General features: G+C 41.4%; 1 protein-coding gene across 1 annotated transcript in view; it reads left to right on the forward strand.

Moving 5' to 3' along the window:
* naaladl2 (N-acetylated alpha-linked acidic dipeptidase like 2) overlaps positions 1-26,546 on the forward strand; it is a gene marked incomplete at both ends in the record, with an annotated part of 281,105 nt that overhangs the window by 153,381 nt on the left and 101,178 nt on the right. Inside the window, one exon of the mRNA XM_079221477.1 lies at positions 18,157-18,303. Coding sequence (XP_079077603.1) covers positions 18,157-18,303 — 147 coding nt within the window. The remainder of the gene's footprint in view (positions 1-18,156; positions 18,304-26,546) is intronic.

Raw genomic sequence — 26,546 nt, forward strand, 5'->3', positions numbered from 1 at the left:
TTTTCATACCAGTTTTCATATCAAGGAGCTCAGGGGGATGATTGGTCGTCCCGCAACCACAAGGTAGCCGGCTCAACCCCCAGTCCCCCCATAGCTCACATGTCGAAGTGTCCCTGGGCAAGACACTGAATCCCCAACTGCTCCCCGGGCACCTCACAGGGCAGCCCACCGCTCCCTATCCAGGGATGGGTCAAATGCAGAGAAGAATTTCCCCAACACAGTATTGACTTCTTCACCTATACCACGCTTATTCTACATCCATTAATGTTTCTAAATTAGCTCCACTTTGCCCTTTTCAGCTCCTTATTCTCCTCACGCGTCTCCATCTTTGTGCTCGGCTTTCATTCATCTATCTACACATTCTTGCTCCTTATAACAGATTGACACAATAGTTAACACAATAATTAGAGAAACATAATCACAAGAAATGGCGAGACTTTGAATGTTCTTTAAAGTATATCACATATTCTGTGAGGGGGAAGCAGCCACTCTCAATATGATCTAAATTAAAATAACTACACTCTCACCCATCCCACACTTCACATTCACACACACAATCTGCATTGGCCATTCTCCTGATTAAGTAGGCTATATCAGCTGAATGATTCAGCCTCCCAAACTGTTTCTTTATTTCAACCTGGGGGTGTTTTGCAGATATGTTCAGCCCTCGCAGACAACTTCTTCTCAACTTTCACCATCTCTTTCAACTTTGAAAACTTTTGCCTTTTGAAAAAGAAAAAAAATACATCTCATCGTCACTTTCTCTCATGTCCTTCCTCTGCCTTCACCACCGCCTCCTCCTTTTCTTGTTCTTCTCTTTCTCCCCTAAGCACTACATCTCTATCTCCCCACCTTAGTCATTCTCCTTCGATCACCTCTTAATATCCTCTTTCATCATCAGCGAGCACTGCATATCTCTCCACCCTCTCATTTTCCTCATTAAAATCTGCCTCTTTGTCTCTTCAGGTCACGCTGTACAGTATTTGTATGCGTGTCTAGATTAGTCATCCATCCTCAGGAAAGATTCATGATCTTTCAAGACACCTAGGCAGGTACAAGAGGTCACAAGGGAACAGATCGTACAGTACAATGTCCCTTGATCCCCCTGCTAACTAACTAATTAGAAGGCATGGCCCAGTCTACCTGTGGCATTCAGCTGTAATGAATCTCTCAGGACACAACAAGGAGACACACTATGAAAAATGTCAACAAAAGATATGTTATTGAATAGTGGGCCCAGGTGTCCCCAGTTGGCCTTAACGATCCGCTGCCACTAGGTATCTGGAAAACGTGAAAAGTAAAAGTTACTTATTTTGAATGAAATATCTTTTCACAGAAAAAGGAGACAAGTCAGACAATATGTGCTGCTTCTGCTATCAAATTCATCCATTCAGTTGGGCTTTGAGTCTTTCATACTTATAGCAAGCAGCTCTAATACTGCGTTCTGTAAGGAATATGGTTGATATGAACCTGATGCTCAGACGTCATGCTTATCGGTCATGAATAGCCAGTCAGTGCTGCTGTCACTAGAGGAGCAGCCATGAGTTCAAATCCCACCCACTATTTGTTTATTATTATTAGTTTAGATTCCCCACTTTCACCATCTATCCACCATGCCAAATAAATCATTGCATTGGTCTATCCACTCTGCACTCTAAATCAATGAAATTCCATAGCATTTTTTCAGTGCTACCTTGCACCCAGACAGTTTCTCACACAGCACACACACATAGAGATGAGCATTCTGCTGACGTTCGATCAGGGATGTCCAAACTTGTTTCACGGAGAGCCACAAACAGAAAAATATAAGAAATATATATATATATATATAGTATATCTATATAGTATATCTAGAGAGAGAGAGAGAGAGAGAGAGATACACTTTTAAAATATATTATTAGGGCCCGAGTACTGACGTAGTCAGATCGAGGACCTATTGAAATGCGAAGTATTATTATTAGGGCCCGAGTACTGACGTAGTCAGATCGAGGACCTATTGAAATGCGAAGTATTATTATTAGGGCCCAAGTACTGACGTAGTCAGATCGAGGACCTATTGAAATGCGAAGTATTATTATTATTAGGGCCCGAGTACTGACGTAGTCAGATCGAGGACCTATTGAAATGCGAAGTATTATTATTAGGGCCCGAGTACTGACGAAGTCAGATCGAGGACCTATTGAAATGCGAAGTATTATTATTAGGGCCCGAGTACTGACGTAGTCAGATCGAGGACCTATTGAAATGCGAAGTATTATTATTATTATTATTCTTATTCCCGACCTATTTGCATGGAAAAGAGGTGCTTGGGATAAACCTACATTCTTCAAACTTTGCACACCCATCAGACTCGGCGAAAATTTTAATATAATTTGGGTGTCGACCAAAAGTCTGAGAAAATGTCTCTATAGCGCCCCCTTTAGGCTGAAAGCCCACCGTTTTTGCGAACTTTGACCGATTGACTTGAAATTTTACACACATGTCCGGGTGGGACTGCTCTACAAAAAACTCATCCGTGAAATTAAAATGCGCCTAATTAGATTTTCCGCCATTTTGAATTTTGTAAAAAACACATTTTTGCCCATTCCTCCTAAACGCTGGGTCCGTTTCTTACGAAATTTTCTGTGAATCATCATTGGCTCAATGTAATCAAACGGTATTGTCAACCGTGTTGATATCTCATTGCGTTCAGAAGTTATTAACCAATTAACCTCTTAGGGGCGTGGCTCAATGTGTCAATACACATAACTTCCTAATTACTTGGCCTATCTTCACAAACTTTGTAGCATATGTCAACATCGTGTCCCTTAACGTACACAAATTGTTTCATAATATTCAAACACTAGAGGGCGCTGCAGTGAACCGCTCAATTTTGGCATTTTCCTTGTTTTCAGGCGTTGTATTCTGACGAACTCCTCCTAGAGATTACACACGATTGATATGATCAATTGTCATCCTAGTCATAGCGCCACCTAGAGGCAACAGGAAGTTACATGTTTTCTACTTGTACACCGTGCTCCTCACAGATTATTCAGATCCCTCTCAAAATGCGTTGAAACAGACTTAAGACATTGGTAATGCATCACCTTGAAGATTGTAAGGATCCGTTGAACGGCGTAGCGTCGGTCCATCGCAGAAGTTCGATCCTTCGCCATGACCGAATAAACCGATGTAACTCGACTCCACATGATAAGATCCTTTCCAGGTTTCACATGTTTGATCAGCCTCCAGGCCTGAAGACATGTGCAGTCTAATTTTTAATTAGAGTCATAGCGCCACCTAATGGCAACATGAAGTAAATATTTCTATACTTTGGCTTGCTTCTCTTAGTCGGTCAATCAGATCAACTTCCAATTATTTCTAGACAAACATAAGACTTTCATGATGTCAGCCCTTAAAGCTTTTGATTTTTTGTGTAACGCTGTTGCCGTGGCGCCCCATCCTTCGCGGTCAACAACGAAGGTACTTTTGAGGGACTAAGCATGCTCGAAACGTAACTAAACTTGGCACACACATTTAAAGGCAAAGATGTAGTTGCCTGATATGACTTGAATGACTCAAAACTGGAACTTCGGCTCGATAGCGCCCCCTACAAATATTCAATTAATCAGCCCCAGCGCTACGGTTGACCTACATGTATGAAACTTGCTAGGAATATGTAACACATGTAAACTTAGAAAAAACTCTCTTGGGACCATGCTCTAAACCGTACAGGAAGTCAAATAGCGCCCCCTAAAAAAACATGTTTTTTTTGACAACCTGTGAGTTGTGAAAGCCCACAGTTTTTGCCCCCTATCACCAATTGACCTGAAATTTGGCACACATGTCCGGTTGTGTCTGCTCTACAAAAAAGTACATGGTCGCACTAAAGTCCGCCTACTTAGAATTTCCACCATTTTGAATTTTGATGAAAACTATTTTTTCCTCAAATCTTCCTAAACACTGGCTTCGATTTGTACAAAATTCTCTGTGGATAATTAAAGGTTCAATTTCATAAAAATATATCAAAAGCTTGTTTGTATCTCATTGTGTTCAAAAGAAAAGGACCCATTAACTTCTTAGGGGTAAATTCAACTAAATTCAACAAAGCAGCCCTTGCAGTACGTTCAACATAGATATACAATATTTGATAGGCATATGTACCACATATAAACTTAAAAATAACTCTCTTGGGACCATGCTCTAAACCGTACCAGAAGTCGGCCAATTTCATTTTCGTCCTTCATTTCCAGTTCAAATTGCCATAGTTTCCCAGTAGGTGGCGCTCTGACTATGAGTTCATATTGGCATGCAGAAGTCTTCCAGCCATGCCTCTCATAAAGCATGTTAACTTTGGAACAGTTTTGACAAAGTACAGTGGAGTTACAACAGCTTGCTGCATGATCACGAACCACATGCAATAGTCGTCACACCACTTCCACGCCGTTCCATGAAACCTCAAGCTTTTGATCACTTTTAATACATATTTTTATCTTTTATATATATATATTTACATGTATAAAATATATATACATATATTCCATTTTCCAGAGGTCAACCTTTCTGCGAAAAAGAGGAGATATGTGTCTGTCATCACATCAAATGACAGAACTCAGTCTGCGCTTCCCAGATCTTTCTGCCATTGAGAACGAATTCAAGCTGTTCTCGACTCCCTTCTTGATGATGCAGAAGAAGTGAAGAGAGTCTGAACTAGAACTGATGGAGATGCAGTGATGAATCTCTGAAGAACCAGCTTCAGTTTCTCTCCCTACCGACATCTACTGGAACTTGGAAAAGGCCAAATTTCCTCTGATGTGATTTTTATATATATATATATATATATATATATATATATATATATTTATATACATAATTGACCTCATTTGGCCATATACCTTACCTGAGTAGCCCAGAATTTCATATATTTTTCTGTTTGTGGCCCTCGGTGAAAAACGCTTTGACACCCCTGATATATATGTATGTATGTATGTATGTATGTATATATATATATATATATATATATATATATATATATATATAATCTTCCTCTAAATTAAAGCTGCGAGCAGCTGTGACTGGGCCCTCGCTTCAAGCACGTCGGGGTAAGCCAAAGGGTCGCCGGCTTGTCCGTCCGAGAACGTTCGCCTGCCAGGCGGATGTTCGAGGCCGGGAGAGTCGGCGACCCGCCAGCGTCCCCAACGTGCTTGAAACGAGGGCCCAGTCACAGCTGTTCGCAGCTTTAATATATATTTCATATTTAAAAAATCGCATCAGAGGAAATTTGGGCTTTTCCAAGCTCCAGTAGAAGTCGGGTATAGGAAGAGAAGCTGATGCCGATTCTTCAGAGAATCATCACACTGCATTTCCATCAGTTCTAATGCAGACCCTCCCACTTCTCCCACAGCTTGATTTCTTTCTCAATGCCAGAAAAATATTGAAAGCACTGACTGAATTCTGTCATGAGAGATGTTATGACAGACACATATTTCCCCATTTTAGCAGAAAGGTTGACCTCTGGAAAAGCTGCTCTGATTTCAGACAGCATGGGGAAGTGAGCAACATCGAAGTTACGTAGTTGTGTCTCAAAGAGACGGAGCTTCGCACAGAATGCTCTTGTTCAGTATGTTGAGATGATGAGTAAGATCAACTAGAAATGCCAGGTCTGCCAACCATAGGGTCACTCAGCTCATAAGCTCAGCTTCAGAAACTGGTCAATTTCTGACCTCACGGAATAAAACTGCTGCAACATGGAGCCGTGACTGAGCAGCACACCTCAGAGTGAGAGAGTAGGTCCCGTATTCAGCTTCAACATCAGACATGAAAGCTGGAACTTCTCTGGTGGATCTGACACAGCTTCAAACATGTCCTTAACCATTGTTGTGCACTTGAGACTCATCAGATTCTACTCCTCCGTAATGCAAAGTTATTGTCAACTCCCTGCAAAAGCATTACCAGCTGAGCAGCGTCTGTGCTCTCACACGCAATCAACTAAAAAGCTCAAGCTTTATCTGACACCTGATGCTTTAAGTTAGCTGACAAGTCTTTGTGTTTCTGGACATTCTCACGTTGTTGAATTCCGGCATCTTTTCCGGGCACATTATTCCTGCAACTGTAGGGAGGCACTGTGTTATGAAATCGTCGTCGAAGAAGGTTTCCCGTGTCGCGCTGTGAATCAGTTGAGCGACCTCAAAGCTGCTCGTGTGGCATTTTCTCGTGTTTTGTTCGGACGGCAAAAATACGATGAGTTGAGCTAGCAGGCTAGCTGCCATTTGTGTGACTTTCTCTCCATTATATTTTTAGAACTTGCTGCGGGCCAATAAAAAATGGGCCGTAGTTTGGACACCCCTGTGTTAGATAGTCTTTGATACAGGTAGCGGAGTTAAGATGGGTTACACACCGTCGCCAGACGATATTCAGTTATAAAAATACAAATAAACATTCTTTTCATTGCTATCTATATTCTGAAGATTTTTTACAGAGGGATTTGTCCATACATTGCTGGATTTATAGAAAATGTTATTCCTAAAAACAAGTACCAACATTTTTATAATAATAATCCTATAACTAATATATATATATATATATATATATATATTAGTTATTTTCTTTCAACCTATTCACATTGCGTGTCTCCCTAACAAGAACTAGAACTAGAAAATGGAAGAATGCAGAAATAACTTTGTTTTGATCATTAATATTGTACACAATTGTTTGTGCTCAACAGAAACCGTTTACCAAGTTACCTGTGCATAGCTCTTAAAGTTAGACCATAAAGTTATGCTGTGATATACGTCTAGTGGGAGACAGCAGATTGTTTTGGGATGTTAAATCAAAAGGGTCAAATGCATCTTTACCACTGTACTACCCGAGAATCTGTCCCGACTTGCCTGGTTGTACCTAATTGTCCATTCACTGACAGCTGTATCCCTGGCTTGCTCTGTTGCTCTATTCGTTATTTTAAGATTATCAGAGCTGCCCCATGTATGCTCCCCACCTCTAAATATTTAGAAGTACGTATAAGCATGTCATTAATCATATTTGCGCAACGGCTGTAATCCTACTTATCTTACTTTGCTGGGACCTGTCTTCCAAGTCGAGATGCTACTGCACTGATAGTTTTGGAATGGGTGCTTGGGAACCAATTATAATACAACTACATACTTCTTTTTGTAGAGGATTTACACAAAGGTTGGGGGTTGATGGACAAAAAGAAGGCAAGAAGAATAGAAACAAGGTTGAAAGAGAGAAACAAGGGAAGCTTTGGTGGTTAGAAGAATACAACATAAACTGAGGAATCTGCACTTTAATTGGGTATTGTTCCAGAGATGTTCAGTGTCTAGTCTCCAGTAGGAGTGTGGGTAGCTTGTAGCAGGGACCTCCATTTGAAAACAAATGTATAAATGTCTGGTGTGAACACGGCATTAAGGGCCTTTTACACAGGATGTTGCATCACTGCTGGCAGAGATGGACTGTATTTATATTACTATTTCTATTTGAAATACATATTTTAATTACTTTTGAGTATTTTGTAATTTGTATTTGATAGGGCCGATAAAAAAATCTAACGTAATTTGTAACAGAATACTTTAGAGTGGAGTAATTTTGTATTTAAAATACTCAAAATACTTTCAAAAAACAGTTTACGAGTTCAGTCTTCAGATCTTAAAGTTCAACGGATTGTCTGTCAAGGTAAATATTTGATCTGAGTGTGACAGATGTCAACTAGCTTGATGTACAAGTTATGCCTGGGTCTGGCTACATAGCCTATTGTACTGTATATACATGGTGGTGGTTATAATATCAAGCTAGCCATCGATGCGAACATGCTAATGACGCTAGCATGCTGTCTAGGCTAGTGCATAGCCAGTGTTTAGCAAGTTAACTTAGTGAGTAGCTAGCTATAAGACGAGGGAGATTGGGAGCTTGTATGTTCATAATAACCTTATCAAGAGACGTCTGACCATCTAGGCTTGCACTGTATTACAAGTTATGCTGTATCTTCCAGTGGCAGGCTGTCAGGGCCTGCTAAGCCTTTTCTGCAGGCCTAAACAGAATCAAAGTTTAAATTGACATTTTTTATGAAAAAAAAATCTTTTTTTGTATTTCTTTTTAATAATTAAAAGTTATAGCTATTTTATAATTGTATTGTTTTTCACAAATACACTACATGTATTATAATTATTTTTCCCAATGTGAATGTCATAATACCTTATCAATTACTGGCAGATAATATAGTTCAGTTAGCCAGGCTATGACAGTAGATGTCCATTTGTTAAAAAAAAAGACACATTAAATATCCAATTTATTTTATTTAAAAGGCATATTATGAAGCAAGATGATGTTCAAGAAGGACCATCAACAAGCACTTTTTGTGGGGTTCACCAGAGCGTTGTGTACATTTTATAGCCCAAACCTGAACGCTCTGCTATACCAAATTATGAGAAAACGGAAAATCCAGGAAACATTTCCTGTATTTCCTATACATTTTCCTATATTTTAAATACATTTTCTGGCACCATTATTAGGGTCCGAGCGACTGATGTAGTCAGTCCGAGAGGACCCAATTGAAATTGCTGGGATTCTTATTAGGGTCCGAGCGACTGACGGAGTCAGTCCCGAGAGGACCCTATTGTAATACAAAGGATGTTTAGGGTCCGAGCGACTGACAGTCAGTCCCGAGGGGAACCCTATTGAAATACAAAGGGTTATTATTAGGGTCCGAGCGACTGACGTAGTCAGTCCGAGAGGACCCTATTGAAATACAAAGGGTTATTATTAGGGTCGAGCGACTGACAGAGTCAGTCCCGAGAGGACCCTATTGAAATACAAAGGCTTTTTATTATTAGGGTCCGAGCGACTGACGTAGTCAGTCCCGAGAGGACCCTATTGAAATACAAAGGGTTATTATCCGCTCACAGCTGCTCGCAGCTTTAATTAGGGTCAGAGCGACTGATGTAGTCAGTCCCGAGAGGACCCTATTGAAATACAAAGGGTTATTATCCGCTCACAGCTGCTCGCAGCTTTAATTAGGGTCTGAGCGACTGATGTAGTCAGTCCCGAGAGGACCCTATTGAAATACAAAGGATTATTAGGGTCCGAGCGACTGACGTAGTCAGTCCCGAGAGGACCCTATTGAAATACAAAGGATTATTAGGGTCCGAGCGACTGACGTAGTCAGTCCCGAGAGGACCCTATTGAAATACAAAGGGTTATTATTAGGGTCCGAGCGACTGACGTAGTCAGTCCCGAGAGGACCCTATTGAAATACAAAGTGTTATTACTAGGGTCCAAGCGACTGACGTAGTCAGTCCGAGAGGACCCTATTGAAATACAAAGGGTTATTATTAGGGTCCGAGCGACTGACGTAGTCAGTCCCGAGAGGACCCTATTGAAATACAAAGGCTTTTTATTATTAGGGTCCGAGCGACTGACGTAGTCAGTCCCGAGAGGACCCTATTGAAATACAAAGGGTTATTATCCGCTCACAGCTGCTCGCAGCTTTAATTAGGGTCCGAGCGACTGATGTAGTCAGTCCCGAGAGGACCCTATTGAAATACAAAGGATTATTAGGGTCCGAGCGACTGACGTAGTCAATCCGAGTAGGACCCTATTGAAATTGCTGGGATTCTTCCTATTATTATTATTAGGGTCCGAGCGACTGACGTAGTCAGTCCGAGTAGGACCCTATTGAAATACAAAGGATTCTTATTATTATTAGGGTCCGAGCGACTGACGTAGTCAGTCCGAGAGGACCCTATTGAAATTGCTGGGATTATTATTAGGGTCCGAGCGACTGACGTAGTCAGTCCGAGAGGACCCTATTGAAATTGCTGGGATTCTTATTATGGTCCGAGCGACTGACGTAGTCAGTCCGAGTAGGACCCTATTGAAATACAAAGGATTCTTATTAGGGTCCGAGCGACTGACGTAGTCAGTCCCGAGAGGACCCTATTGAAATACAAAGGGTTATTAGGGTCCGAGCGACTGACGTAGTCAATCCGAGTAGGACCCTATTGAAATTGCTGGGATTCTTGCTATTATTATTATTAGGGTCCGAGCGACTGACGTAGTCAGTCCGAGTAGGACCCTATTGAAATACAAAGGATTCTTATTATTATTAGGGTCCGAGCGACTGACGTAGTCAGTCCGAGAGGACCCTATTGAAATTGCTGGGATTATTATTAGGGTCCGAGCGACTGACGTAGTCAGTCCGAGTAGGACCCTATTGAAATACAAAGGATTCTTATTATTATTAGGGTCCGAGCGACTGACGTAGTCAGTCCGAGAGGACCCTATTGAAATTGCTGGGATTATTATTAGGGTCCGAGCGACTGACGTAGTCAGTCCGAGTAGGACCCTATTGAAATACAAAGGATTCTTATTATTATTAGGGTCCGAGCGACTGACGTAGTCAGTCCCGAGAGGACCCGATTGAAATACAAAGGATTATTATTATTATTAGACTGACGTAGTCAGTCCGAGAGGACCCTATTGAAATTGCTGGGATTCTTATTAGGGTCCGAGCGACTGACATAGTCAGTCCAAGTAGGACCCTATTGAAATACAAAGGATTCTTATTAGGGACCGAGCGACTGACGTAGTCAGTCCGAGTAGGACCCTATTGAAATACAAAGGGTTCTTATTAGGGTCCGAGCGACTGACAGAGTCAGTCCCGAGAGGACCCGATTGAAATACAAAGGATTATTATTATTATTAGACTGACGTAGTCAGTCCGAGAGGACCCTATTGAAATTGCTGGGATTCTTATTAGGGTCCGAGCGACTGACGTAGTCAGTCCGAGTAGGACCCTATTGAAATACAAAGGATTCTTATTAGGGTCCGAGCGACTGACGTAGTCAGTCCGAGTAGGACCCTATTGAAATACAAAGGGTTATTATTAGGGTCCGAGCGACTGACAGAGTCAGTCCCGAGAGGACCCTATTGAAATACAAAGGGTTATTATTATTAGGGTCCGAGCGACTGACAGAGTCAGTCCTGAGAGGACCCTATTGAAATACAAATCATTCTTATTAGGGTCTGAGCGACTGACGTAGTCAGTCCGAGTAGGACCCTATTGAAATTGCTGGGATTCTTCCTATTATTAGGGTCCGAGCGACTGACGTAGTCAGTCCGAGTAGGACCCTATTGAAATACAAAGGGTTATTATTAGGGTCCGAGCGACTGACCTTTAGTCAAGTTAGTCACCATGAGATGTAAGTAGCGCCGTCCGCTGCACCTTCAACATCAATGTGAACAATCAATGTGAACAATCAACCTTCAACATCAATTGTCAACATCAATGCGGATGTTCAATCTTGTCACCTGCCAAAAGCAGAGACTGGTATGTGAAATGTTCATACTTGAAACCGGTGTGTACTGTTTGAACTGGGCGAGTCGGCGACATGCCGGCTACCCCAAATGTGCCGGGATAAGCGAGGACCCGCTCACAGCTGCTTGCAGCTTTAATTAGGGTCCGAGCGACTGACGTAGTCAGTCCGAGTAGGACCCTATTGAAATTGTTGGGATTCTTCCTATTACTAGGGTCCGAGCGACTGACGTAGTCAGTCTCGAGAGGACCCTATTGAAATTGCTGGGATTATTATTAGGGTCCGAGCGACTGACGTAGTCAGTCCGAGAGGACCCTATTGAAATTGCTGGGATTCTTTTTAGGGTCCGAGCGACTGACGTAGTCAGTCCCGAGAGGACCCTATTGAAATACAAAGAGTTATTATTAAGTGTGGCTTCAGCTACAGGGGTCATAGACCCCTATAGCAAAGCGCACTTCATATTATTCCTCGGGCTTATTAGTTGGAATGCTTCAGCAGTCCAACTATTGTTATCCTCTTCTTTATTCAACTTATTTTTATTTTTTTTTTATTATTCTATTTCTTCCGTACGTTTTTCAAACCTCATCTCCTCCTTCATATATACAGCTACAGAAACCGTTCAAATATTAAAATATTCAGCTACTTAAGGACACTCCTGCTATGACTTTTCATATTTCGGACTTTTCAAATCTTTGAATTATTAAGCTTTTTATGGAAATTAAAATGAATGGGAGCGGATGGGGAAAATCTTCAAATCCTCTTCAACTTCAAACGCTGACAAGTTCTGCATACGTTCAGCTAAAGACATCATTTAAACTTTTACAATGTTGACAAAACCTTCAGCTATTTTTCTATAATTTCAGAATTTTGATACCTTCTATAATTTTTTAACTGTCAGCGTTTTCATTTCATGCTTTTTTCCCACCATTTCTGCCTTTAACATGGGTGTGTATTGCGCCGCTTAGAGTGCGTGATGTCACAGCTTGAGTGTAGTTCCCCTGGAGGATTAGTTAGATTTTTATTTTGCTTTTTGCCATCTCCTCCACAATACTACGTCTTTGGGCACAATTTATACATCAAAACGTAGGAAATCTTGTCTTACTTTGTAAACTTGGGTCGATTTGAATCCAACAGATTCAGACGTGTTTTAATCAGATGATATGTGAGAGGTGGCCTCCTTCTTCTTCCATTCGCTCCCATGTTAAATCTTCCTCCAAAAATGTCTCTCTCCCACGACCGTACCTGATTTAGAAATTGCGACTACAGACACATCGTGTAGCCTAGAGACCCACAAACAACATCGACGCGTTCGCAAGAGTCTTATCTCTCAGAAAATATCCTTATTTTGGTGTCTTGCCTTTGAAGTTATTGAGATATGAAGCTTTTTATGAGAAAGACAAACGCACTGGAGTCTATGGAGATCAAACAACTCAGTCTCTCATTCATGTCACAGGTGTTTTCAGTTTAAACTAATCACAGCACACTGCAGCTGTTGGTGGAGAAACGGCGCAAACGGCCGCGCACGTGATAAGTGGGCGGGGTTTACCCAGCATTCAGTTTGCTGGTGTAATTTTATGAATGTGAAACCGTGACTGAACATTTGTACCCTGTCAGGTAAGTAGCACCCCCTGCGCTCTCAGCTGTATTCTGTGAAAATTAAATGATTCTCTCTTCTCTCAATGCACTATGGGTATTGAGTGTATGGTATATTCATATCTACATTCCCTTGGGTCCTAAGTCCCTCCATGTTAGCTTCTTAACATGCTACCAACTCTCTCTCTGTAGTTCCTCCCGATAACAACTCACTTATTTTCTCTGTCTCTCTCCATACTCCCTCTCTTTCTTCTCACTCTCTCCTGCTCTGTCTGTCTCCCCATATGTCTCTCCACCCCTCCCTCTCTCTTTTTTCTCTCCTGCTCTGTCTCTCCCCCCTCTCTCCTTTCTTCTCTGTCCTCCCTCTCTCTGTCTGTCTTTCTTTCTCTCCCTCTCTTTCTGTACCTCTCTCGTTCTATACCCCTCTCTCTTCCTCTTTGTCTTTCTTTCTCTCTCTTCTGTTTCGCTCTCTCCCTCTCTCTTTCTATATCTGTCGTTCAACTTTTATATCTTCTATTTCTTCTGTACATATTTTGAATCTCTTGTCCTTCATATATTCAGCGACAGAAACTGCTCAGCTATTAAAATGTTCAGCTCCTTAAGGACACAATGGCAATGACCTTTTCATATTTCTGACTTGAAATATTAAGCTTTTTATGAAAATTAAAATGAATGTGATCAGATGGAGGAAATCTTCAAATCCTCTTCAGCTTCAAAAGCGTACAGGATCTGCATACCTTCAGCTACAGACACATTTTAAATGTTCAAATGTTGACAAAACCTTCAGCTATTATTCTATAATTTCATATTTCTTTTATTCAGCTATGTTTAGCTATATTTAGCTATTTTCAGCTATATTCCGCTATATTCATCTATATTCAGCTAAATTCAGCTGTATTCAGCTATATATAGCTATTTTCAGTGATATTCCGCTATTTTCAGCTATATTCAGCTATATTTTCAAATATTTAAGCTTTAAGCTTCAGCTTTTTGCATTCCAACGCATTTTCAGCAGGAAATGCAATTTCTAGTTATTATTCTTCTTATTCCGCCAAACTTTGGACCGTATCTCCTCCCACAGCATTGCCCGCACATGCGTGAAAAATACATCAAAACGTGCGGCCCGATCGGGAATCGCCTGGAATGACTTTTTTAAGAGATTCGACCGCCCGTTTTCCCGAAAAATGCGAAAAACGGCGAGAAATTGTCCCATTCACTTGACTCGGGTTTCGGACTGAAGAGAGCAAAAAAACATACATCTTTGTGCCCACAGTGACTCGCCATGTATCGTAGAGAAATGATTTAAAGTTTAAAACGTTGACAAAAGTCTGGAGTTTATTTGCCCAATTGGGCATTTTTTGATAGCTAGCACAGTTTTCATGTAATTATTGTTCAAGTTTAGGAAAATGTGGGAACCATTTCAGAGTTTACAATGGGTGTGTATGGGGCAGGTTAGAGCTGTGATGTCATCGCTAGAGCACGAGGAGCTGTGTCCTAAACAACCTTTTTGTATTTTGCCATTCACTCCACAATATTGACTTTTGAGGCATAATTTATATATGAAAACGTTGGAAATATTGTGCCGGTGGTACACATGCGTCGTGGCATCCAACAAATTTATACTGTTTTGTCAGCAAGCCTGAAAGCGACATGAAGACCGGCCAACTGCTCCATCAACCTCCATGTTAAATCGGACCACAATTTTCTCCCATGACGGAAACGTGAGCACTTTACAAACTGAATTTACGCTCTCATTTATAAATCCTTACAAATATTTAAGTAGACGGAAACGTTCTCAGAAGTCTTGTGCTTCTCATGATGTCATTATTTTCGTGATGGGATCCATGGTTGTCTGTCAAATACACTAGTTTGAAAGTTAGTTTTTTCATTAAATCAACTGTCCAGTCTCCCTCTCAGTGAACACCATGGCAACGGTGACACACACGCACACACACGCAGGAGGAACTGTCAGTTGGTCAGCTGACATCCTGACTGTTTGTGCTTCTCATGATTTCATTATTTTCGTGATGGGATGGGATTCATGGTTGTCTGTCAAATACAATAGTTTGAAAGGTTGTTTTCTCATTAAATCCACAGTCCAGTCTCCCGCTCTGTGACAGTGTCACATAGCTGCTTTAAGTTAGCCAATCAGGGCTGTCACCACGACAACCGGTGATACAAACGCAGGAGGAGCCAACTGACGTTGGTCAGCTGACATCCAAGACACTCTATTTTAAACTCTACAAAAAACGTTTCACACACATTCTTATATATCATACATTAGACTTAGACACACACACACACAGAATTATCACAAAACGATTGACTGTGTGTGTCTATGTGCGCCCGCGTGTGTGTGCGCGCACATTTTTTGACCCCAGAAAGTTGGTGAGTGAGGAGATACAACTTGGATCGACCTTTCACCCAATGAGTCTGTTGTTGCTGGGGAAAAATGGACAACACAACGAATCCGATTAGGCTCCTCCCATAGAAGAAGTCTGATTGGCTCTTTTTTATTTGGCTTTCGGTTAAGGATTTTTTTTTTCATCGTGTAAAAAACTACGTTTTTCACCCTCTCAAAGAAAGTCATTTGATCTGAAAATTCTGATGGTGGTAGAGGTTACTGAGGTTATTGTGTTATTGAGAGATGTGTTACCTCAATAACACATCTCACTACTGGTAATGTATACATATTGCGACGTCTTACGGCAGTAGTAGCCACACTTTCAAAATTTCTTGTGAAATTTTCTAGTTATTAGGGTCCGAGCGACTGACGTAGTCAGTCCGAGAGGACCCTATTGAAATTGCTGGGATTCTTATTATTATTATTATTATTATTCCGCCTATTTAAATTGCTGGGATTCTTATTATTATTCCGTTTTTTTATTTTTGTACATTGGGCGCCTTTTTGGGGGACTTGTCATATTCAAAAACTCACCAAATTTAGAACTTTTGTCAGGTTTGGTGAAAATGGACATCTATTAAAGCCGGAAAGAAAAGTTCCAAAAAAATGGCTCTCTAGCGCCCCCTACAAGTTGGACCGGCGACGCCCCTCGTCCAGAATTTTTTTTTGACTTGAAAAAATTCACACATGTCCGTCTCCACCTGCTCTACAAAAAAGCCTCTCAGACCCATAAAGTCCACCTATGAATATTTTCCGCCATCTTGGATTTTGTGAAAAACACATTATTGTAGTTTATTCCTAAACGCTTGCTCCTTTTCATACCAAACTTGGTAGGTATGATCAATTGTACTGGATGATCAATACTGCATTGACATTTCTTTGATATCTCATTGTGTTGAGGAGATAGACCAGTCAACCTCTTAGGGGCGTGTCTTGTTTTTAAACACTCATAACATTAAAACTATTTGGACAAACGACTCCAAACTTGGGGTATATGTGCACATCACATCCCCTAACTTGCAATAAATCAGGCGTCCAATTTGAACAATAGGGGGCGCTACAGTACTTCGGCCAATTTGCCATTTTCGGTCCTTTTATGCTAATTTTAATTTTATTTGCATTTACGCCAAATACTACTACTCCTACAAATTTCAGACAATCGACTTAAATTCTGTTCTAAAGTGAAATAAAGACCCTCAGGAGTATAGTTTGTGCTCCGTGCGCATTTTCACTTTTGGGAATTGACGTTTATGGGGACGCAAAGACGCGCCTACTTTGAGCTAGCTGCTATATGAGAGAAAGCTGCTGTAACTCCTCCATATATGATGCTATTACCCCAATACTCCTCATGCATGATACTGGTCCATGCCTGAGTACATGTACATGACAAATGTTCAGATTGTCATAGCGCCACCCACTGGCCAAAGGAAATCAGCCAAACGGCATCGGATTTACATCTAATTTACATGACCTGCTCTACTCTTCACATAGAGAAACATGATGCCAAGTGTATGTTGCATTCTCTTCATGCACAATAACAGTCTTCCTGTATAGGCGGCCATTTTGGGGAAATAATTTACTCAGCAGGCATTTTGCCAATGTCATTTTCTTAACACCATTAGTCAAGTATGTGATGTAAGTAGCGCTGTCCGCCGCACCTTCAACATCAACGTGAACAATCAATGTGAACAATCAACATCAATTATCAATATCAATGTGAATGTTCAATCTTGTCACCTGCCGAAAGCAGAGACTGATATGTGAAATCTTCATACTTGAAACCGGTGTGTACTGTTTGAACTGGGCGAGTCGGCGACATGCTGGCTACCCCAAATGTGCCGGGATAAGCGAGGACCCGCTCACAGCTGCTCGCAGCTTTAATGTGGTATTATGATTCCTGACCCTTTGTCTAGTCCTAAAACCAATTGTAGAGATAACTCTGGCTATGTGAAACTGATATTTAAATTACAGTTTGGGCTAACTGTAAAAGATGAAAGCAAGAATATTATTTTTAGGAGGCTCTGTAATGCCACAGTACTTTTGCATTCTCATAAATCCCTCTGTGTGTATGTAAAAATGCATTCATCATTATTTCCTAGAACATTACACTTTGCACGTTGTACTTGATGCTCCACTTTCAAGTCTGGTTAAGAAAGCTTTTGAAACATCTGCTTGGTTGTAGTTTACACATTTTAGAATCTGCTTCTGTCACACTTAAAACAAAATATATATTCTACCACACAGCTGATCTGTGAGCTGCCGTTTATTTGCATAAAACACATCGTAAGTAAGTATGTTAGTGAAAAAAGTTGGTCCGGTAATTTCACTGTAATAACAGACTTGAGAATTTAGCTGCAGGAAATGTGGTGGTGTGTTAAAGGTGTCTTTCTTTTAATAGGTACGATATTTTCCAGTACAGCAACTGTGAACACACAGACACGCACATTATAAAAACTAATTCACGAAGGAATGACGTCAATTCCCAGGAAACACAAGGATTTGTTGCGTTCAAACTCTTGTTGGAAACTGTAACACTTATATGCTTTTAAACATAACACACATACCATATGTCTTCTATGAACAATGCATTGTTCCTTTGCTATTATAGATGACAATCAGCTGATATTTAAAGCAATTGTAGCAATGTGTGAATAGGAAATCATTGAACCAAAGGTACAAGAAGCCACATTTAATGTAGAACTTATGCAATTCATTAACACGGCAGCACATTGTTTACCTCTGTCCCTTTATATTCTACTAAACCCTGTAAATGTCTTTGTTCTCTTTCCACCACTTAATTTATCCCATTCCGCTGTGTTTCTCTCTTCCTTCATCTTCTGCCCTCTCTGTTAGAGACAGTTGCTGAGTTGCATTCGTGGTGGGAACTGTCCTGGACCAAACGTCAGCTCGCTGCAATTGCCTGGTGATGTGAATTTCTTCGCCAACCAACTGGCTGTGCCCACCATGGAGTTTGCCTTCGAGCAGACCAAAGCAGAAAAGGTACTCAACAACTCAACAGCCAAAACACCACTTTTTTTTTCTTTTTTCTTTCGTTTTGGCGACGCATAGACAAACCCACTTATTACCTTACTTGAGTTTTATGCTAATTTGATCACTGCAGAGCAGGAGCTACTTTAACACATGCAAGACACAGTCACACCCCGGTTTCTCAGCTGTGGATGGATTTGGGATACACTGCTGGATTTGCTATGAGCCACCACTTGTTTATCTTTTGCCCCTAACCAAAAATATTAACCACAACTGTGTGAAGAGGTAGAACAGTCATCAGGTGGCACCTTGTATGTCAGCCTCTGCTGGTTCTCTAAAAGAATAAAGAGTTATACTTATAACAATAAACACAATTGTCCAGTTCTTTGGAAGCTGGATGTGATTATAACTATCTGTAGCCTGTACAACGAACAGTATTATTTACAAATATCTCAAGATCATTTAAAGCCTCAGTTTGACACTGCAAAATGGATTATGTCCCTATACAAACATACACATGCACATCACGTAACTAACACATTATATATATATGCCCCATTTACTTCCATTAAATATGCAGTATTGATGTTTTTGTACTGCCTTGGGGTAGAAACACACAGATTTAGCCACAGCTAAATCGGCCCACTCAAATTGGGAACTTCTGGCTAGGATGGCAACTTTGAGCTTAATTAGTGTGAGAGATCTTCATGATGTTTATCCGCCCTGAAGGCATCCTCACAACCTGAAAAAAATGATAGCACTGGGTGTAATACACAGCACTGGAGGAGAAGACAACCCTAATTTAATTTTAGAAGCAGTCCCATACATAAATATGCTTAACTCTGGAAGTTAGGGCAAAGTCCAGTATGCATACATTAACATTAGCATATTGGCATTCATACTGAAATATTAATAGTGTTTAATATCAGTGGGTAATCACATTTTCTATTTTATTTAATTTCTTTACTACGACTTAAGGAAAACTGAGAGAGAGAGAGAGATAGAGTTCACACTGGTTCTATAGGGACTTGATCATAATCAGGAACTGTATTTATAAAGCATATTATATTCACAAAGGTTCCCTGCCTCAATACAGGACTTAGTATTGAAATTATTAGTTATTAATATGAATTAAATTACAGGAAATATGTATGAATATGTCTGCACTTACATTAAGCCAGATTCAAGACTTTATTGCCATACAACTAGGTTTTCACCCTTTATAGCAGACCTGGGCATCTTATGGCTCGTGGGCCACACCCGGCCCGCGGGCTCTCCTAGTCTGGCCCGCGTGAGGTTAATCAAAAATGAAAAAGAAATAAATAAGATGCACGCCATGAATGTAATACAACGGCATTGGTTTTACTTTGAAGGTGATTTATGTATGCTTATATAGGGACATAATCCATTTTGCAGTGTCAAACTGAAGCTTTAAATGATCTTGAGATATTTGTATCTAAATAATACTGTTCGTCGTACAGGCTACAGGTAGTTATAAATCACATCCAGTTTCCAAAGAACTGGACAACTGTGTTTATTGTTACACGTTTAACTCTTTATTCTTTTAGAGAACCAGCAGAGGCTGACATACAAAGTGCCACCTGATGACTGCTCTACCTCTTCACACAGTTGTGGTTAATATTTTTGGTTAGGGGCAAAAGATAAACGATAAGTGGTGGCTCATAGCAAATCCAGCAGTGTATCCCAAATCCATCCACAGCTGAGAAACCGGGGTGTGACTGTCTTGCATGTGTTAAAGTAGCTCCTCTGCTGTGCAGTGATCAAATTAGCATCAAACTCAAGTAAGGTAAGTGGGTATATTTATGTATGCGCTTACGCAGCCTCACCGACAGGCAGTGTTGCCAACTTGACGACTTGGAGACTGACGTGAAAGCACGTATTGTTCTGCAGTTTCCGTGCTCAACGAACAGCGGGTGCTGCCGCGAGCGCCGTCGCCGTCCCAAAGCTCTCACAGGCGGTCAGTCTCACAGGAGCCTCGCGCTGTGGTCCACTCACAGCTGCAGTATCCGCCTCCAGATTGAACATTAATCGTGCATGCGCAAAGTCGACTTTGATCCTGACCTACAGTCTGATACACTATGGCAGAGCACTTTAAGTCAGTATCACTTCTGGATCTTTACTCTTCTCTCAAAGAGGAGAACTTTCCTCACATGAGGAGGCCTGCTCAGAAGATGTTAGTTCTCTTTGGATCTACCTACACATGAGAACAAACATTCTCAGTGATGAAGTTCAACAAATCCAGATCCAGACCTTCTCTCACTGACACCTGTCAGCTGTCCTTCACATATCCACCTCGGACATTCAACCAGACTTCAGTGCACTTGTTCAAGCCCAACACAGACTGGACTTTTCTCACCGAGTAAAAAAAACTGAACTGACATCAAAAGCGCTAATTGCTTTTGTATAAAGTTAATCAATTGCTGGTCGGTATCTTAAAAAAATTTATATTATTTTGTACATTTGTTATAGCCTTATTGTATCATGTATTCTTACCAGTAGCAGCTCAAAACCATATAATTTACAGTTTTTTTATAAAGTAATAACATGAATATTGAGTTAATTGAATTAAGTTCAGCCAATTGGTTTGGCCCGCCACAACGGTCCCAATTTCTCATGTGGGACCTCGGGAAAATTAATTGCCCACCCCTGCTTTATAGGGAACTCATTGAAATACTTTGAAATTCAAAATGTCAACCCTAGAGTGCTATTGGAGGACATAATAATACTCTTTGACTGTTGTGACATTTTTTAAAGAATGTTTTATTTTTAGGTAGAAAATTAACATCCACCAAATTGCCATATTTGGTTCCTTGCCCGTTTATTGTATAAACAATATAAATATAAAAAATACAAGAAATACACATACAACATGAAAGGAACAAGTTTCACAACATTATAACGTCATAGACAGGGGCATGGAAGAGTGACACATCGAATCGCTCAGCATCATTTGGGGTGTGACTGCGCTGTCCCCGGACAGGCTGAGGGATATCAGGAATGCTGGTCCGGCTGTCAACAGAGGAAATAGAGGACAATGAGCTCCTTCTGGACCTAGATGTGGCTGGCCTCGCAGCCCCAGTCATTCTGACACCCTTCAGAGGCAGCCTTTGACACCAAGGGCCTTGCAGTCCCGCTTGTACATAAGCCAGGCATTTGTGAGGCTGACATCAATACGTTTGGCGAACAGTCGCGTGTACCACTTTTTGGACTTCATGGGGGTGCGGTAGAGGTGGACCAACATGTGACTCTTGTCAATGCCCCCCATGTTGGCATTGTAACTTCTGACGACAGCTGGACAGGTTACATGCTCCTTTCTCTTGGTCTCTTTGCAGTACCTGATGACATCGGCTCCACCCCCACGTCTGTTGACAGCAGAATTACCGTTTTGTTGTCCTTCCACCTGACGGCCAGTATCCATCATCACTAGTGACGTAGTCACATGTACCACGAAGGACACCCTTTTTCTCTATCTCCTTTACGGCCTTGAGTGGAGGATTTCTGATCCTATTGTCCCTGGCTGTCACCGTGTACCTGCAGTTCTGGTCTCGGAGCTCCAGCTCCAGGCTGCTGAAAATGTTATCAGCAAAGATGGCTGTGGTAGTGGGGAAGGACATGGAACTGGCGACGACAGAGACAATCTGGCTGGTGGCACCCAGGGCTTTTTGTTCAGGTGTCAGGGGGGCATCATGGGCCTCCAGGGTAGTCTTGGGTCTCCATGGCCCAGTAGTCTTCAATGGATGGGAGCAGAACAACCCCCATATAGATGAGGATGGCCACAAAGGTCATAATGTTCTCCTCATTTGTGTAGAAAGTGGTGTTTATGTCTTTCTGAGCAGCGTATACGTTTGTTTGGTGGGTGATATGCCTGATGATTTTGCCGTCAAAGTACCTCGTAAAGTACTGAAAGGGGTTTCAATGTAGTCAGGGGGGAGTGCTGGTATTCAGGCAGGGCTGTGTTGTTTATGCCAACTTTGTGCCAGGTGGTTGGCCGACTTACTGGATTTACATGGCCTCTTGGCTTGTGGTGCTGGCTGCTCATCATCATCATCATCATCATCATCGTCTTCACTGTCACGGTCCTGGAGCACCTCCACTGCAGGCTGCTTGCGCTTCCTCTTGGCAGAGGGGCCCATGTCGCTTGGGCCTGGAATGTTCTGGTCGTGGGTGGTCACGACAAAGTCAGGGTCTGCCACATCGTCATCATCATCACTGATGGCAGGGTTGGCTGGCACGAAAACAGTCTGCCTCCTCTTGCCATAAAAAAGACGAGCAGACACTTCCTAAAAAATTAAACACATGCAATAAAACAACTGTTATAATGTCATGAACTGACCAAAAAAACACTCATATTCCCTATTTATAGCTTGAATATTTCCTAGAAATGGGTTAACATTCTCACTGAATCACTGTATAGTATTATACAACACTTTGGCAACATTTCAAACATAAAGTCCGAAGCTGTATTACCTTATTTGTAAAAAAAAATGTACGAAGATGGCGCCGCTGCCTGTATGTTTTTTATTTTATTGTCTTATTTCCACTTTTCCTCTCCTCGCTGTGTGCCAGAATGACTTTTGTCAACACAACAGAAAGCTACCTAGACCTAGATTTCTGGCTTGGTTTGGGGTTTTTAACATCAGTAATTGAAGCTGAGCGCTGACTTTCAATCGTTCATCCTTGGGACCAAAAACAATTACTTCTGTTTTATCTTTATTTAATTGAAAAAAATTCTGGCACACCCAGTTATTGATTTCTTGAATGCATTTAGCCAGCAGTATGGGACTATAGTCCCCTGGTTATATAGTTATGTAGATTTGTGTGTTATCTGCATAATTATGATAACACACTTTGTTGTTTTTCATAATCTGAACCAGTGGAAGCATGAATGTTGAACAGAGGAGGCCCCAGACATCGAAACAGTTATTGTTCAGCTGAAGTTGTTCAGCTGTTGAAAAAACACTTTTTCCATTATTTTACTTAAGAATGGGAGGTTTGATATTGGCCTATAGTTTTTCAATATTTCGAAATTGTGTCATCATATTTGAATGGATACTATTTAAAGATGGGCACAACACATATCCTGTGGTTGGTGTGGAGCCACCGACTGCTTGTCTAATTTTCTCAATTTTATCAGCAAAATAGGTGGCAAGTTGATTGCATGCCCAGGTGGATTGGAGCGTAGTAGTTACCGACACCGGAGGGTTTGTTAGCCTGTCCACGGTAGCAAATAAGGCGCGTGTATTGTTATTGTTTTTGGTTATGATGTCAGAGAAGAAGGACTTTCTTGCATTTCCAAGTTCCAAATTATAATTGTGAAGTCTCTCTTTATCGATACCACAGTGAACCTGGAGATTAGTTTTTCGCCACCTACACTCTTTTTTTCTCTATTCTGACCAACGTGGCATTTCTCCAAGGGGATCTTTTCTTACCCGAGACAACCTTCACCTTACTGGGTGCAATGGCATCAATAACATTTTTAACTTTAGAATTGAAACCATCCACAAGCTCATTGACTGAGAGGCAAGAGAGGGCTGCTGTGGAGCAGAACTTCTGAATAAATAGATTTATTTAAGGAAGCAATGGCCGTCTACGCAGAGACTGTTTGCAGCAACTTCAAAAACAAAGAGGACATAATAGCCGCATTCCGTGCTGTACCGCTCGGTCCTGCAACAGTGACACGAAGGGTCGAGTTACTGTCAGAGGACGTTGGTCAACAGGCGTTGAAGGACTTGTCACTGAATATTTTTCACTACAGTTTGACAAATCGCTGGATGTAATGGACACCGCTCAGCTTGTTGTATTTGTCAGAATGGCATTCCAGGACTTAACAAAGGAGGACTTCCTCACTCTTCTCCATTTAAAGCAGAGAACGAGAGGTGAGGATATTTACAATGTCTTTAAAAGCTATGTCCGTGAAAATAACATCCCCATTCATAAACTGGTTTCAATCACTACTGATGGAGCACCGGCAATGTGCTGTGTGCACGCTGGTTTTATTGCACTGTGCCGTAAAGATCCAAATTTCCCCGACTTCATGAAGTATCACTGTGTGATTAATCAGCAAGCCTTGGCTGGGAAAGTTGTGGACCTTTCTCATGTAATGACACTGGTGGTCAAAGTAGTAAACTCGATTCGAGCAAAAGCGCTTCAGCATCGCTTATTCAAGGCGTTCTTGGATGAGCTCGATTCCGCGTATGGAGACCTGCTTCTGCATGCTGATGTCCGGTGGTTGAGTCGCGGCAAAGTGTTGCAGCGATTTGTTGACTTGCTGGTTGAGATAAAGGTGTTTTTGTAGAAAAGGAACGAGGAGCACAAGGAACCATCAGATGATGCGTGGTTGGGGTTTTCTGACAGACCTAACGGCAAAACTGAACTCGCTCAACAACGAGCTCCAGGGAAAAGACCAGTACCTGCACCACATGATAAGCGCAGTGAATGCGTTAAAGGCCAAACTCTGTGTCTGGACCACACATCTTAGGAAAGGGAGGCTGACACACTTTGCCAACCTGGAGAAAATGTCACATTACATCAAAGACAATTATGATGGGCAAACTGGCAGCAGAGTTTAGTCAACGTTTTGGTGAGTTAGACGGCATAGAGGATATTGCTGCATTTGTTTTAAACCCATTCCTGCTTATTGATACAGAGGAGGTTGCAGCCAAATTCCAGAAAGCATTTGCTTCACCAGGTGAAGTGGACATGGAGATTGTTGATCTGCAAAGTGACATAGAGCTGAAAGCCAGGTCAATGGACAGTGACTTTTGGGGACTTGTCAGAAGAGAGAAGTTCCCTCTCCTCAGCGGATGTGCAGTAAAAGTAAGTGCCTACTTTGGATCGACTTACCTCTGTGAAATGGCATTTTCACAGATGAAAATCACCAAATCAAAGTACAGGAGCTGGCTTACTGACAGACACCTCACAGACTGGCTGTCTGTGCTTATGAGCTGAACTACAAAGCACTCACAGACAGTGTTCAGCCACAGCCATCACACTGACTTGAGTCACATGACTTCTGAGGGCATTGTGATGGGACACAGAGCTGAACTGCACTTACATTAGTTGCACTGACTGAGAATGTTGTCAGTGTTGTAACTTCAGTTGATAAATACAACAGTTCATATTGGTAGGTCATCTAGCCTGTTCATTGCAAATGTGTTTTTTATTGTTCATATTGTGTGCGGTTAACAAATAATTTCCTTGAATTTTGTCACTGTTGTAACTTCAGTTGATAAATACAACAGTTCATATTGGTAGTTCAACCAACCCGCTAATTGCAAATCTGTTTTTTATTGTTCATACTGTGTGCGGTTAACATCTTTTTATTACAATTAGGCCAAATAAAAAGCCTCAAGTTGTAAGTACAGTCTTTTTCTCTCATCGCCTCAATAGGTAGATCTTGCCTGTCACCGAAGCAGAGGTCAGGGATCTTGGGCTTAAGCGCTCTGCTTAACGCTCTCGTCCAATCAGATTTCACCTCTGTTTCTCGCTTTGGTAGAAAAGACGGTTAATCTACATGGTGACAGCCAGCTAGATGGGTTCTCAGACTCCGGTACACTAGGTGGCGGTATGCAACTAGTTAAGTTGGTTGCGATCTGCCATTAAACTGAAGAAGAAGAAGCAGCAGCAGCAACTGCAGACTTTTCCTGTGGACATAACACTTGGACCTGCTGTACACATGCGCAGCTCACCCCCTGCTTGGCAGCTCATGAGCTAACTAGTGCTCGCTGTTAGCTCGCAAGGGGGCAGGTAGAAAATCCACGGCCCGTCACTGTGTCATAGTATTCCTCCATTAACCATCACGGTTGAACACAAAGCTGTCACTTCTCCCTCTTGCCAACCTGCGTCATGTCAAAAACCCTGCTGAACAAACTTTCACTCTGAACCAGCAATGCGAGACTGACTGGTTAAAAAAAAGCAGTTGTCAGATGTTTCATCATACCTACTCTACTTTAAGAACAGCCTGTTTTAAGCTTAAACTCACAATGTACAGTTACTTATCAGCTGGATTTGTCATCTGAAATCCAATGCAATTTTCATTTACAATACACTTACAAAAAGTGAGAGCTCAAACAAGTTGAAGATTAGGTCAATCTTTTTTCTTCTGATCCACTGATTCACTGTGCACAGCTTCCATTAATATTTGCTTTAAGACTCTTTTCCGGTTTATAACCAGATGGAACAACCACAGTTTCCATCAATCAAGATGTATGTATCATTTGGACATTTGGAAGAAA

This window comes from Taurulus bubalis (assembly GCF_910589615.1).
Source record: "Taurulus bubalis genome assembly, chromosome: 7".
NCBI classification, from domain to species: domain Eukaryota; kingdom Metazoa; phylum Chordata; class Actinopteri; order Perciformes; family Cottidae; genus Taurulus; species Taurulus bubalis.